Source organism: Augochlora pura, chromosome 7, assembly GCF_028453695.1.
Source record: "Augochlora pura isolate Apur16 chromosome 7, APUR_v2.2.1, whole genome shotgun sequence".
NCBI lineage: Eukaryota > Metazoa > Arthropoda > Insecta > Hymenoptera > Halictidae > Augochlora > Augochlora pura.
In genome coordinates this window covers 34,612,447-34,628,149 of record NC_135778.1, presented here as the reverse complement: position 1 = coordinate 34,628,149, position 15,703 = coordinate 34,612,447, and the positions used below count along the sequence as shown (strand labels likewise).

General features: G+C 29.9%; 2 protein-coding genes across 5 annotated transcripts; one reads left to right on the top strand and one right to left on the bottom strand.

Annotated features, from left to right (window-relative positions):
• Positions 1-805: 805 nt before the first annotated feature.
• On the bottom strand, positions 806-13,989 carry LOC144473629 (uncharacterized). 3 transcript variants are annotated; one of them, XM_078187681.1, is made up of 12 exons: positions 13,956-13,989; positions 12,278-12,790; positions 10,209-10,306; positions 9,595-9,741; positions 9,395-9,514; positions 9,074-9,224; positions 8,624-8,753; positions 8,394-8,547; positions 8,122-8,310; positions 7,924-8,043; positions 4,560-7,837; positions 806-3,114 (listed from the first exon to the last, which is right to left on the bottom strand). In XM_078187681.1, exons 2-12 carry the CDS (start codon positions 12,576-12,578, stop codon positions 3,105-3,107), a joined length of 4,698 nt encoding a protein of 1,565 aa, XP_078043807.1. In that variant the 5' UTR covers positions 12,579-12,790; positions 13,956-13,989; the 3' UTR covers positions 806-3,104. The 3 variants fall into 3 exon arrangements, with proteins under 3 accessions (XP_078043807.1, XP_078043806.1, XP_078043805.1); XM_078187680.1 differs by lacking the exon at positions 13,956-13,989 and adding an exon at positions 12,934-13,577 and having other exon boundaries at positions 12,278-12,840; XM_078187679.1 differs by lacking the exon at positions 13,956-13,989 and having other exon boundaries at positions 12,278-13,577.
• Positions 13,684-15,492, top strand: LOC144473633 (phosducin-like protein 3). 2 transcript variants are annotated; one of them, XM_078187689.1, is made up of 5 exons: positions 13,684-13,753; positions 13,947-14,244; positions 14,488-14,666; positions 14,758-14,959; positions 15,066-15,492. In XM_078187689.1, exons 3-5 carry the CDS (start codon positions 14,490-14,492, stop codon positions 15,332-15,334), a joined length of 648 nt encoding a protein of 215 aa, XP_078043815.1. In that variant the 5' UTR covers positions 13,684-13,753; positions 13,947-14,244; positions 14,488-14,489; the 3' UTR covers positions 15,335-15,492. The 2 variants fall into 2 exon arrangements, with proteins under 2 accessions (XP_078043815.1, XP_078043814.1); XM_078187688.1 differs by having other exon boundaries at positions 13,705-13,792.
• The last annotated feature ends 211 nt before the right edge of the window (positions 15,493-15,703 follow it).

Below are 15,703 nucleotides of genomic sequence, written 5' to 3'. Positions count from 1 at the left end.
TGAGACTATTTTATTAAGGAAATTTAATGGCCAAAAAAATGTTTCGAAGATACAGAAATATTCAAGAGAATGCACTGCATCTGTATCAGGCGACGAAAGTTTATTTTTCATTGAAAATATAGAGAACAGATGATCCTTGCCGGTTTTACTGTCAAGATCGCTATAAAATTCGGAACGAATCATGTGTGTATGTATTTTTTAAAATATAAAAATAATATCATTGGACGTAGGAGCAATATGTACAAATTGATAAACAAATGTGGCAGTAGAATATTATACTTTGGTGCAAATACATGCTAAAGTCTTGTAATTTATAAATTATCTACTATTTCTGGATTTTGCTACTACCACAGACGATGAATCAAATCTCGAGGCTCGTTGAAAATTTAAAATTAGCGCCATTTGTGACAAGTGGCACTCCCAGCGGTGAAATCTCGAAGCTCATTTCGATGTCCGTACAGCGCTAATTAATATAGTGATAAAATGCTTAAACTGCAAGCCAAAATCGACAGTTGATAATTTGACTAACAATTTGAGCATTTTGTCAGTATACTAATTGACGCTGTACGAACATCAAAAGGAGCTTCGCTTATTTTCCGCAAGAAACACCGCGATTGCCGATATAATTACAACATTAAATACAACCATGCAAATTTAGTATTTCACAAACAGTTGTATCGAAATTACAGAACATTTTTTGACAAGCTCTACATTTAAAAAAAAAGAACAAATAAAAAATGTATCCTAGCATTATATATATATATATATATTGTATACGATGTATTAGAAAATTAGAAGATGGAGATTCTTTTAAATAGAAATATATTTAATATGTACACATATAATATGTATAATCTGACATATATTAATTAATGTGATTAACATGTATGAATGAAGTACAATGTATCAATAAACCATCTTTATTCTTTTATTCCCTTGACTTGATAAAACTCTTAATAAATTCAATTCCTTTTCAATATACAAATTGTACAGAATTATAGTTTCAAAATGTACCTTCACATAAATCGTGTAGTTATATTTGTAAACTTAATCTATAAGTAGCGCGCGCGCACGTATACAAGTATGTCTGTATATATGTACAAAGTAATTATAGCAGCCAATTTATGGTGTTTACAAATGAAAGATAAATGTTTAAAATTTACAAATTGGTAAAGAACTTTACAATTTTCAGGAAAATACCATATACAGTCGAGTACAACTGTCCTTTGAACTTTATAATTGTTCTATCTCTTGCAAACGTTCACAGATAATTACAACAAGAGACAGAGCTTACGAGCTATGAATTCTCAAACTACTTTTACATCTACACAATTATTTTTATTATAAAATAATACTTTGCAATTCCATATTAGCTACAACTTTGCTGTCATTTCTAGTAACATGACAACATTTAGCTTTATAACTACGACCGTGTATAAAACACAATCTGAACACAAACAACATATTTTATGACTACCAATCACTACTATATCTTCCGACGTTACATTAATGAATATTTATGTTAAAGGAAATTACATTAGCTATTACAACTTCACAAGAGAATATATAAAAAATATAAAGTCAGATAAAATCTCATTCCAATCATTTCAATGTCATTCTTGTACTCTTAACAATGATTCTTTTATATTCTACGTAACATGACATTCATAGTAATTAAAGAAACATTATGAATGCATAATATAACAAGTATACATCTTCGAGTAGGAAAGACTCAAGTCTAAAGATATTCACTTACAATTAAGTCAAACACTCCTTGCTGTGTACATGTAATAAAAATATATTATGTCAATGTTAAAATTGTTCGCAATTAATAAATAACAATCTGATGTTAAACACAACAGTTTTAATATCATTTTCATTTCTGACTGATAAATAGACTCGAATTTTTCTTTTCAAACGACATTCCTTTTTGTGATGCGTGTATATATTAACTTATATACTCAACTATGCATATAGACATGTATTATATTCGCATGGTAATTAATTTCTAAATTGCGCGTATTTTCGCATTGCTTCCGATTTATCTTGAACGCTAAATTTACCAATAACACACATTTAAATAATAATTATTTTTTTACCACGTTTTGCAAATTGTATCTTATATTATATTATAAACCATCCAATTTTCATCGTCTTTTTGGTGTATTATCCACATTTTGAATGCACAGTACGGTTTATAATAGATCAATAGGTTTTCAGACTAGAATCAATTATCTACTAAAATTTCCGCTAATAAACGTAGATAATATTGTATTATGTATTATATCTGTTTAATCTACCCTCTTTGCCAATCCTTCTTTTTGCCAAAACTCATTTACAACATTTTTTAGTAAAATTGTTTGCAATTTTTCACTCTTTTTTTATAATAAAATCGTAAAAGGCATATGTATAATTGAACTTGATTCCCATCTGTTGTTAGAAAAGTATTAATTAAAATTTTGGAAACTATGTGCTTAAAAAAAATTTAACTTTAACTGGAAATATAGTTTCCTTTGAACTCAATAATTTCTTTTACATTTTTCTTCATTAGCAGAAACAACAAAGATATTTGTAGCAATGTATTAAATAGCCCATTCTAATGCACAAAAGAAGATTGTTAAGATCCATTCATACTCCTTTCTTTCACTAAACAACTCGCACAGAACATTTCTGTTCCTTGAATTTTTTTCTATTTTATATAACTACCATCCAGTATTAACACTAGAACTACTGAGCATTAAAAGCGACTGGTTTGTATTGCCTTACAAAAATAACAAGACTGCATTTATTTAGACTTCGCGTAATTCTCGCTATAATACATGCCTGAATAAATCAATTCGTTCAATAAAATTTTAATAATTGCAAATTAAAACATCCGACATCAGTCATTTTTACTGGTCTGTTAAGTCTAGTGTTAACAACAACCTAACAGCATCTTTCCTTAGATTCTCCATTTAGCATACCGTTGGTATTGTGGTTCAAGATCCATTGTTAGTTTCTCAAGTTCATCAATTTCATCATCTAAATCATATAAAGTGTCATTTTCTTCAGCTTCTAGTTCCACATCTTCCATTTCGTCATCTTCATCCTCCACATTTCCTGTCTTATTTTGTGCTATAAAAACCATATCAATACTTTTTATTGCATGACTGAATACTTTTAATATTTTAATGAAGCATATGTTAGACTTGTATCGATACCAATAGTTAGTGTTTTAGTACAGTAAAGTAAAGTAAAAGTGCTAACATACATGATATATGATAATGGAATATTTTACATAATAGTTGCCACTCAAGTGATTACTTAATTTAACACCGTTATAATAAGCTAAACATTTAATGCATGATAAAAATGACTTTCAAATTAAGAATATAAGCAAAATGATGTGAAGTGCATAAAATAAAATAAAATACGACAAAGAAAGAATTTGTATAAATGGAGTAATATGATTTTTTTAATGCTATTCCAAATGTATTACTTTGCTGTACTAATACCAAAACTTATTTGTACAAAATTTACAAAATATATATAATTCAAATATTCTGATACTGAATATTCAAACGAAAATCATACTGAATCTGTATTTAAGAAATATATTATTTTCATATGTTAAATGTTAAAGAAATCTAATATTATTTAGGCAAAGAGAGTTATTTAATCCATATTAACAAAGGAATTTATATAAGTATGATGAAAAGCTAAGGTACTTTTTAGAGGAGAATTAATATGACTTATTCATTAGTTAAACAAAAGTTATTATAATATTTGCAAGCGAGACATAAGATAGTGTTGAAATCAGCATAAATCGAAGTATTGTATCACAAATACAACTTAAATTTGATAGAAAGTATTTACACGAATTTCCATTTATTACAGTACATAATTATATTTTTTTTTTAATCGTTGCAGACTATTTTTACAAAACATTCTGTCGTATTACACTGTAAAGCCACATGATCAGATTATGGATGAATTTACATGTCTTATTTACAATTTCATTATCAATCATTCTTAGATTATCATGTATAGCAATGGAAGATAAAGTGGTATGAAATAAATGTTTTACAATAGTACAAGGAATTTTACAAACAGAATAGTATTCACACAACCAGATATTACATATATCTACAAGTAATTTTAAATCACCCCTTTTGTATACTACAATTTTTGTTATTTTAATGAAAATGTTAATGAAATTGTACGATCATAAATCTTATAAAACATATTTTTTGCTAAGAATAAAAATATATCCCATGTATAATTGCATTATAATATGGTAAAATCTTATCTTCTACAATTCAATGAATTTTCTTGTCAACAAGAACTAAAATTTAATGTAAATAATTTTTAATATTTATTTTTAACATGTATAAAAATGTGTAGGTATAATACAAAAATGGTTTTTCATCTTCATTAGATTTTCTGTATTGTTTCTCAATTTTTGCACGAAATAATCGAGTCCCGCACTCGTATAGCGAATTATAAAAAATTTTCGAATATTGTTTAATTAAATAAGAATTGTAAACTTTCGTCAATCCTCATAATTATACTTTACTCACCTTGTCGCATGAATTACCGATGAGGAGTCGGCAACATTAGTGCACTCATCAGATATCATTTCAACTCTGACATTATTCCTTGTGTTCACTGCTGCCTTTGAACACATAGTTGTAGCAACTGCACATTTAATCGTATTAAGGTATTTATGAGTCATATCACTAATCGCATTTGGATTTGTAAATGTTACACGTTGAGCAATATTTGATCCAAATTTAGTGAACATATATGTATTCTCTAACATATTTTCACCTATACCGCTATCCTCTTTCAACATGCATACGTCTTCTTTCGAATGGGCTACAGAGTAAACTTTTGTACATATTGAGGAACATTCAGACTTAATTCCAGACTCATCGTTTTCTTGGAATTTTTGTTTGTTAAGAAAATGCGTGTTGTCCTGCATATTATGATGTGTAGAAAAATTGTTATCCTCGGTTTTGGAAGCTTCATTGGTATTACAAATATTCTCTGTCTCTTCAATAACGAGATTCATGCTAGAGTTATTTTGAGGTAAAGCACAAAACGAGGTCTTTAACTTGACAGCATCTTGAGACCACTCATGGGGAATAATTTCCGATGAGAACTCTTCCATGGAACTCCCAGCGAGAGGAGAAATGTCAGTTATGTAAAATATAAGATCTTTGGGAATGGACTTATTATAGTCTGCTATACAAGAACACGTTCTGGATACAGGCGCGATGTCTGTCTTTTCAAGCACATTGCCCATGATACTTTCCAGAAAAGGTAATCTACTTTTCATCTCGTTTACAGTACACATCTCCAAGTATTTGTTGCCCGTTATATCAAACGATTCCGTTAATTCTTGTATTCTTGGTGTATTTGTAACATATTCTTCATGACAAGTTGAAGTACTTAAATCTGCACTAACATCACTAAAATCAAGATTAATATCATCATACATAAAATTCTTCTTGGTCATTCTTCCTTTTGATTTTTCACTTGTCGAGATACTTTGCCAATCCATGCTATTATTTACACGGCAAATATCTCTTCCTTCCGCTTGCTCGCTTGACGTATTCTGAACGTTTGTACAATCCGTCTTACAATAATTGGTATCAATACTATGCATTTTGGTAACTTCATTGTTTAAACAATTTGTTCCTATATTTGCCTTTAACGCATTGTGATATGCAAGTGGTTTATTACTTATATTACAACCGCGCCTTTCTGTACATGCGAAACATGCCAAACGATTTTGCTTATTGTCTATATTGAAAACGAAACTATTCTTGCTATCATGTTTCGGATGTACGTTTAATAGAACTAAATTGTGCACTTTCTCAGGCATATTTACAATATACGTATCATTTACATTCTTTCTATCATACATTATATTACAAGACAAGGAATTACTATCACTAGTAAAATTAATACTGTCCGTTAAAGTTTTATCACACGTTTCTTTTATCAGTATGGAATCTACCTTGCTCAGTACTTCCTCTATGTCTTCGATTTTTACATCACTTACAGTTGTTTCTAAAACTGGATATTCATATCTATCTACAAACTTAGAGAAAGGTGCGATCATCTTTCTCTCTGAAATACGTTTTAAGAAAGTATTATGTGCAATTCTTAAACAATTATCCACCGCTATATTTGAAATAATATAATTTGCGGGTAATAGAAAATCTTTGTTAATAAAATCAGCATAGTACTTTGATTGTATATTCTTGGGTACCAATTGATTATCCGTAGTAGAAAGATTCATTTTTTGTCCTTCTATGTGAACCTTGAACTGTTTATTGTCATTTTTATCGTCAGTATCTTTACATTTCTGTTTCAGTGAAATATTTACTTCGGTAACTGGTTTCGAATGAGGCTTACTGCTCTGTTCAGAGACATTTAAATTATCTTCAAACTTAAATGACGGAAATATGTTCGTTATGCTTTTCAAGCTCAACATTTGGGAAATATTAAATAATTTTGTTGATTTACTTTTTAATGATGCTGAAGAGTCTTCTGTTCTCTGACAGCTTCCGGTTTCTTCCGTTTTCTGACTTTTGTCTTTATCATCTTTTAAGTAACAGTATAACTTACTTTCAGTTGCCGCAAGACTGTTTACAGTATCTTGAAATGTACTCTTCAATTTCAATTGGCTGCTTGAAAAAAGACAACTAGGATTTTGAAATGTCGCAAGTAATTTCTCTAAATTTGGAGTGTGTTTCTGAATGCAAGATTTTTGCTTTGTTTGTGCTTCTGTTTTATCGCTTAAAACAGTAGTTGTTAGTTTTTTGGTCGTATCTTGTTTTTCAATAAGCATCGTTTTATTATTTGCTAAAACGGTTGAATCTTTGTCATCTCTATTTACAATTGTGGATGTCATTATTTCTTTGAAATCTTCATTACGATAACTCTCTGACGATCCCGTGTTCTTTACCGTTGGAGTGCTTTCCAGCCGACTTGGAATATGAATTTCATTATTCTGTATATTAGTATGTTCCTTAACTTTTAGAGCGGTAGAATTTGTGCTGTCATCTACTTGAATCTCAACAACAGTTTCGGCAAATTGTTGTTCGTTCTTCGATTGAATCGATTCATGCGTTGACGGTGTACACCTTTCTTCTACCTTATTCGAAATTAAATGAGACACCTTGCCTGACGCGTTATGCAAATTTTCATCGCTTCGAGTGTTATTCGTTTCTAATTTGGATCCGAATACGTCGACGGAGTTATCTGAATCAGTCGACTCCGCGCTACTGACTTTAAACTTTAAATCAAATGTAATGTCAGCCTTCGACGAGGCAACAATAGGTTTATGCAAAATGGTATTTGCTGATTCAACAACAGAGACTCGAAATCTAGATGGCCCACTTGCAGAAGATGCGAGATAGGTAGATGATTCAAGGGAGAGAGTAACTGGTGACGAAGATGCTGAGGATTCTGTAGAACATAATGATGTTTCTGGCACTCGGGACACCACAAATCGACTTCGTGAAGGACTTGGTATCGGGCTCGCTATAGGTGAAGAGGCTGGACTAAGGGCTGGGGAACGTAGACGACCTCCATTGATACGTTTCGGTTCGAGCATCGTTTGCCCTGGTACGTTATTTCGTATCGAAATCACGGTTGATAAAGAACATGGAAGTGTTTGACAAGTAAGCGAAATTTTACGAGAGTTTGTACTACAGAGGATGCTATGATGTGAATTTTCAGAACCTTCGTTGTTTTCTTCTATAATACGATTCTGCTCGTTTTCCGAACAACAAACTTGAATCTCAGTTAAAAGCTGCGTGTACAAGGTCTGGTCTGGGTCATCCTGTTATTAACATAAAACATGATTAACATTAAAAAAAAATGGTAAATATGTTTTTATGTTATGATGGAATTTATAATTTTACTTACTGCTTTTTGTCTGAGTTTATCATCCAAATCTATTTTAGTGATGCTTCTATTTGTTTTCATAGCAGCATTAAGGGCTGTTAATCCAGTCAATCGTACATCATTATTTCGTAAATCTATCCTCTACAATAATAAAATATATATGTATGTAATGTGAAGTAGTCTTCCATATCATTATAAAATAATGAGCCTAATATTTACTTGTAAAATCTGATTAGTTCCAATAATTTCTGACAATGCAACAACACCGTCGCACGTGAGTTCAGTCGATTGTATTCCCAATTGCAATAAAGTACGGTTCTTCGTCAACGCATCCTTTACAGCAAATATTAATTCATCGGTCAACATGTTCTTTCCAATGTTTAATGTCTCTAACGTTTTAGACAATGCCTATGTGCATAAATAGAAACGTATAATATACATGACACACAATCTAACTGTACCACATTATAAGAACACATGGAATTACATACTATAATTCGTGCAAAATAAGGAGACGAGCTTTTTGTAAGTTGATTGTTCCATAACACTAATATGCTTAAGCCTTTACCGCTCTTATCTTCATGTATTTGATTAATAAGTCCTTCAAGGATATCACGTACACCATCATCTTGGATGTTATTATTGCTGAAAGAGAAATTAAATTAGTAGTAACAAATATAACTTTTTTCATACTTATGTATTTCTTTTGAACAATACATACCTAATATCGAGTAGTTGTATATGATTATTTATCCTAAGAAGAGAACCAAGTTGTATTGCGTCGTACAAATTAAGTCTATTGTCAGCTAAATACAGTTCCCTTATTCCAGTATTCACTTTCAGTGCTGAAACTGATTAAAGAAATATGCTTTTAGAAATTATTATTTCCTTGAAGATTTTTTTATAACATTTTAATAATAAATTTTGCTTAAAACATGAAACCAAGAGTATTTAGATGATTCTTTAATCTAAAGGATGATCATAGTTAATGTTTAAATTATATTTAAAAACATGGAATATAATCAAGTATTCGGATTTTTCTACTTTTTCCAAATTTATAGGTACAATGTTTTAATTATTTGTGCACGCGTGATTGTAGGTAAAAATATTTTATAACTGTTTCAAAGTGGTTCTATAGTAAAACTATCAAACTGTATCACATAATAAATACCTAGTGTGACGATACATCTTCCTGAAAGTCCACAATTTTCTAATTTTAGCACATGTAGATGGCAGATTAATCGCAATGCACGACTCAAGATACTCATGTACTGTTCATCAAGTATTACATCCTTAGCTTCAAGATGTTCTAAACATTGGGTCTAGACAAACAATAATATTATTAATTACGTATTAAATAATAGAAAAAGAAAAAAGAATTTCTAATACTTGTGCTTTTATTATTATCCTACATGCATATTACTACATTTTTAATGACAATAGTAATAGCCTACAGCAGTCTCCTATTTACAAAAAAATATATTGTGTATACCTTTCTTATCATACTAGCACATGCATGCCACCCATACTCGCCAATGCCTTGATTAGATGAAATATTCAACTGCCTTGCAGACTCATAATACTCTAACATATCAAATAATATCACAGAACTCTGTAATTGTAGAGATACAAAAATATTAATAAAAATCCACAGGAATACATCTCCAAGTAAAATCATAAATTAATATGTACCTCATCATTCAAAGATGTTCCTTCTAAATCAACTTTATGAAATTGAATTCTCTTAAGAACTTCTTCCAGTGCTTCACAGTCATTAGGATCTAATGTTTGTCCTCTTAATGTAAGTTCTTCAAAATGCTTTTGAGATGTATCTAAAGTCTGCATTGAAAATGGTTATTTAATATCAATTTTAATGTGTGTATAATATTTAGTCACACAAATAAGTTTTCAGAATCAGTTCTGAAATTATTTATATTAACAAAAAAAAAAAAAACACCATGGTCAGATCTTCCTCTAATTGAATAAAAGATTTAACTGATTCATTTATTATTAGCTTGACATGTGAGTAAATATCCTAAAATAATTTTATGTTTCATCTATCTGTACTTTAAAACGGATAATTTTAAGTAATCTACAAAAATATAATAGATTTAAAGTTCACGACTTTGACTGTGCCAATAATGTTGGCACGTCTGCAGTCTTGATCTTTATGCTGAATTATGTCAAATTAAATATTGCTAATCCTTGAGATAATGTACCAAGAACATTGCTCTGAAACTTGAATATTTTATCTGTTTAAATTATGAGCATAAAAGACAATGATTGAAGGAAAATAATATTTTTACCTGAAGTTGGCTTACAACAATTTCCAGAGGATTAGTATTATGTTTTAAACAGGATTCCTTGTATGCTGAGATTAAATCATCACGGTTCACATTTTCAGCTGTGAACAATTAATTGATAGGTTGTTAGAACATAAAAAAAAGTCTTAATTAACACTATTAAGAATTAAATGATTGATGGAAGATGTTTTTAACGAATTGTAAAATATTAATACAATTAAACCTACTCAATACTAAGTACCGCTAGGAATACAGTTTAGAAACTGAATTTAGAACATTAATTTATATTTTTCTTTCATAAACATAATATTTCTTAACACGTTCGCTGCGGTATTCATTGGTGACTCACCAAGTTTTTCATTTGTAGCAAGGACTTGATCATTAACTAGTGTTTATATTTCCATGAATGTTCATCTCACTATCACAACAAAGTAAGTTGATAAATTTGACCCTGGAAGGAAAGGATCAAGACAAAATCAACTCGGCATCTTTCTTTTAAGAATCTATCCAAATATTTACTTGCATTTTATTCATAATGTAAATGTAAATCACAGTTCAAAAATTAAATATATTCGATTTAATTTCATGATTAAATGTCTTATGATTTGACAAGCTAAATTTCATTTTCTTTTCATATTTTCCACAGAGAACGTATTAATATAATAATGTAAAAACACAACTTAGTACATAGGAGAGAATAAAATGACTTCCTTTAATTACATTCATAAATTGATCGACAATTTATTAATTTTTACATAATATACACTTTCGAGTAATCTACTGTGTCTAAGTACAATATAATAAAATTAACATTACCCTTATTAATAAAATCTACTTCGTAAAGAGTATCGTACTTTAAGAGTAACTTACAAGTTAATTATATATGGTGCATAGTTCAATATTGCATCAAAGTTATAATTAGTACATGGTTCGCATTGTGAAATCTTAAATGTTCTTCATTTGACATGACCTATAAAAAACCTAATTGCTTAGCCCCTATTACTTATGCAAGTAAATAATTACAAGAATTACACTGACGCATTACAGTACATTTTCAAATACTAATAACTTCTTTAAAATATTGTTCAAGTTATATTTAAAGAAGTTATTGCGTTGATTATATAAAAATTCTTTCAATACATTGGATTTATACTTTTAAATTCATTCTTTTACTTCTTTAAATTTATAGCTACACTATAAAAATACAACTGAAAACTACTAAACAAAAAAATACATGTTTCAAATACATGAATGTATGATGTAACAAATGATGAAATAGTGGATATTGAATCATAAAATGATTCAAAAATTATATATATAAATATACATATACAATTTTATGTTGACATTAAAATACAATTACACTGTATTTTTGGGAAATTAGGATTTAATATATTTTAGCCATATGAAAACATTTATAATTTCATAAGTCAGATTGAGGTGGTCCTGTTTCATAGTAAAATATATACTTAAATGAGAATGATCTTCTGTAGTTGGAATCCCTTATAAATGTATTGTGTGAAATCTAATAAAATTTGTACAAGTTCTTATAAATTCTAAATTTAAAATTGTTAAGAGAGAAGTTATATATATTTGAGTATTTCTTAGAATATTGAATACCCTTTCTCTTAAATATTTTTTGAAATGCATCCACAGATACATCTCTGTGAATTTTTACTACATTGCAAAGCATTTTCTCTCAATGTTTATTATCAGTTATAATCTTAATGTCTAAGTAAAATATTTTTAAATAAAAATATATCTTCCACTGTCATTCCTTCAATAATCTTAACTATATATTTGCAGTTTTGTTGAATATGTAAGTTACAAATGCCCTCAGACATTGAAATAACTTTGAACGACAGAAACTCTGAAATATTTTCAAATATTCACGAGTTTAAGTCAGCTATCGCAAAATAAATACTCATTGTCTCCGATGATACGCTCTACAGGTTTCTACCGGATGAAGCCCTGTGTTACTATAATTATTAGTAGAGAAGTAAGTTGACAAAATACGTTTCTATGGAGGCATGAATGTGAAAGTTGTTTAGAAGTTAAGACGTTGTTCTTACCAAGTATCCACGGATTGGCAGGCTCCAGGCATCCCGTAACCAAAAGATTGTCATTTTCAGGAAAACTCACTCGTCGCGGAGGTCGTTTCTTGGTGAAAGCCAACGAACTACGTAATTTTCTCCCATCGATTAGTATATATGGGGAAAGCGGGATATTGCTCAAGCAGAACCGTGGCCTCCTGGTATTGTGCGATATTATCCGTGGAGGAAGTTTCTCAGGATCAACTTCCTCAGGATCAGCTTTCAAGGTCGTAAGCGAATTCTCGCAGATCGACGTTACTGAATCCGCTCCTTCGCTCATGTTAACGAAATTTCTAACACATTTTGCCAGTTAAAATTTCCACCACACTATGCACAACACGCGCGCATATATGGCTCACGGTAATGTGTCAATTGGACTGTTCGGAGGAATCGTTTAACACGCGTATCGAAGCAAACGTCAGCTACCCGTGCATTACATCCGCCATCTTTATTACTGTGTAACAAGACGACAACTATGAGACCCAAGCGTAACTAGAATCGTAAAGTCCTTTTCACGGTATTATAAAGCAAATCATGTTTTCCTACAATATAATTACATGTATTGATCAAATTAGAAGAAATCATTTCATAGTTGGGAAATAATTCAATGACAATCAATGGGATAGTTTACATACACAGTTTGTAGTATACATTATCGATGATATTTAAAATTTACCCATCAATGGAGATGCGATTAGCTCAAACAATAATTATTTGCGCTATAAACGTAATAATATTGCAGGCGTTAGATTAGTCTCATTTTTGGAAATAGATTAAACGGCCAGATAAGCAGAATAATAAGTTTATAACAGATTAATAGCAAGTACGAATTGCAGCTGTAAAACTACGAAAATCCATCTTCCTTTGTTGTTATTGGCTGACTATTGGCTACTGTCAAAATGTCGACCAATCGTTAAGTGGCGCCCATGCCGGTGGAAAGACGGAAATGCAGTTACGAAAGTAAGAAAACCCTGCAGTTGTAAAGCAATTATTATATTAAATATCATGTAGTACATTTATTACTAATGCTCTGTGACACGAACAACAAAGTTTTGCCTCTGTAAAAATTCTATATATGATTATATGTAGACATACATGTAGTACTAAATTGCAATAAGCTTTTAAAAAATACCCACACGCCTGATGATAGGCAACCCGCATATCTTCAACGTATGTAAAAGCCAAAGGATCTCTGATTCCGCGGTCACGAAAATTTATGTTTTTACAGCTTATACAAATGTGTTTGCAATTGAGTGAAATTTATCTAAACTTCATTCATTAATTTATAAACGTATATAAGTGTACAGCTTTTTTAGCAGAACAATTGACAGTATAAGCTTTAATTATAGCTCACCAATAACTCTGTTTAGTCTCTCACACGGTATTGTATAGCTATGTATATGTATCACCGACAGCACACCTTACTTGTGTTAACTTATGCTCACCACACTATTGGTAAATTCTTAATTGTTAATTAAAATTCTAAGCCGAAAGGTAATTTTTTTTTCGTTTTATATCGTCACGAAAGTAAACAAATATTTTGCATTTAATTTGCCAGATACGATATCTGGCATTTATGGGAAATACATAATATACATTGTAGGTTACATATTAAGTACGTTTACTTACGTCTTATGTTATTTTTCAGTGAACTCACCTTTATGTCACTAAATGTGTACATCCATTACGAGTCACCGTTTCAATAAAACTTGTGTCCTGGTTGTTTAAAAAACTTTTATTCTTACAAATTTCTGAAGATATACGTAATTCGAGGAAATAATTTAAAAATTCGTGAGCACCGAACTGAAATTAAACGAGCCATACGTGGGAAAAGGACATTACCTTCGTTACATAAATGGTAGAGATATCTTTCTCTCTGTCTGACCGGTCTACAATTTGACATATTTGACTTGATTTCCTTATACGGTCACACGAAGGAAGAATCGGTAAGAATTGCCCTGTTTCTAGTAAATAGTTTTGCGAAAATCCTGTATAAAACTCAACAAGAAATAATTGAGTCTTATACGCCCATAAAATTTGTATTTATTGGGTTATAAATTAATTAATTTATTTTATCTTACTAAACATTTCCTTATTACATTCTTTCTCATGTCACATGTAAGAATTGCACATACGATTTATATTTGAGTGATATTACTATTAGTTAAATATGTAAATTTTATTTTTAGAGATGGAAGCTGTGCTACAACAAAAAGTAAGGGAGGTAACAAAATGTATTGAAAAACAATTGGATGATGAAATAGAAAAATTGGACAATTTAGACATTAACGATTTTGAAAAGTTGCGTGAAGCTCGATTGAAGAAATTAAAATTACTTCAGCAGCAAAAACAAAATTGGTTGACACAGGTAATACATTTTGTTCGGCTATTTCAAAGTCTTTTAATGTTTTTGGAACTGAATTCATTGTAAAATGACTGCACATTTTATGTTACTTCAGGGTCACGGAGAGTATTCAGAAATACACGATGAGAAGGAATTTTTTGATATCTCAAAAAAATCTCAGAATATTGTTTGCTTGTTTTACAAAGATGATTCACCCAGATGTAAGATAGTAGATCATCATCTAAAAATTCTTGCAAAAAAACATATAGAAGCAAGATTTTGTAAGCTGAATGTGGAACGGTGTCCATTTTTAACCGGTAATTCCTACATTATTCACAAACTATATAAAATTATTTTAATTAACTAGCCACTGCTTATAAAATATTTCAGTATCAAGATAAAAATTAATTCTTTTATTTCCAGAACGTTTAAGGATTAAAATCATTCCAACAATTTCCCTTATTGTAAATAGCAAAACTAAAGACTATATTGTGGGATTTACAGAATTAGGAAATTGTGATGATTTTTCAACAGAAACATTGGAATACAGAATTTCACTTTCTGGTGCAATACAATGTGAAGATACCTATTCTTCAGAAAATAACAGAAAGCCATGGTTATCACAAGTTACAAAGCCTAAAACGATTAAAGGATCTAATACTGCAAATTCAGATGATTCCGATCTGGAATAAAATTATTTTTAATAAATGAGAATAATTCTTATTAATAAATATTAATTCTACCTTATTTAATTTCTTACTTTCATTGTAAACTATAAGTTTATTTATACTACACATTTTTACTTATGTAACTATTTTGATTAATAAAAATTCACAATTATTACATGTAATTTGTACTTTGGTAAATATAGAATATTTGCGGTATAATGTCGACATTGTCGGAATATGTACTCTTCTGTTTGTTAAGACGTACCGATAATAAAAAGAATGCAACGAAATAGTGCAAGCTCGGCAATATCTACGAATATACTAAATATATAAATCATTTATATTTTATTAATATCGATAGCTATAGAAAATTAAATTTATGTAAATTGTAAA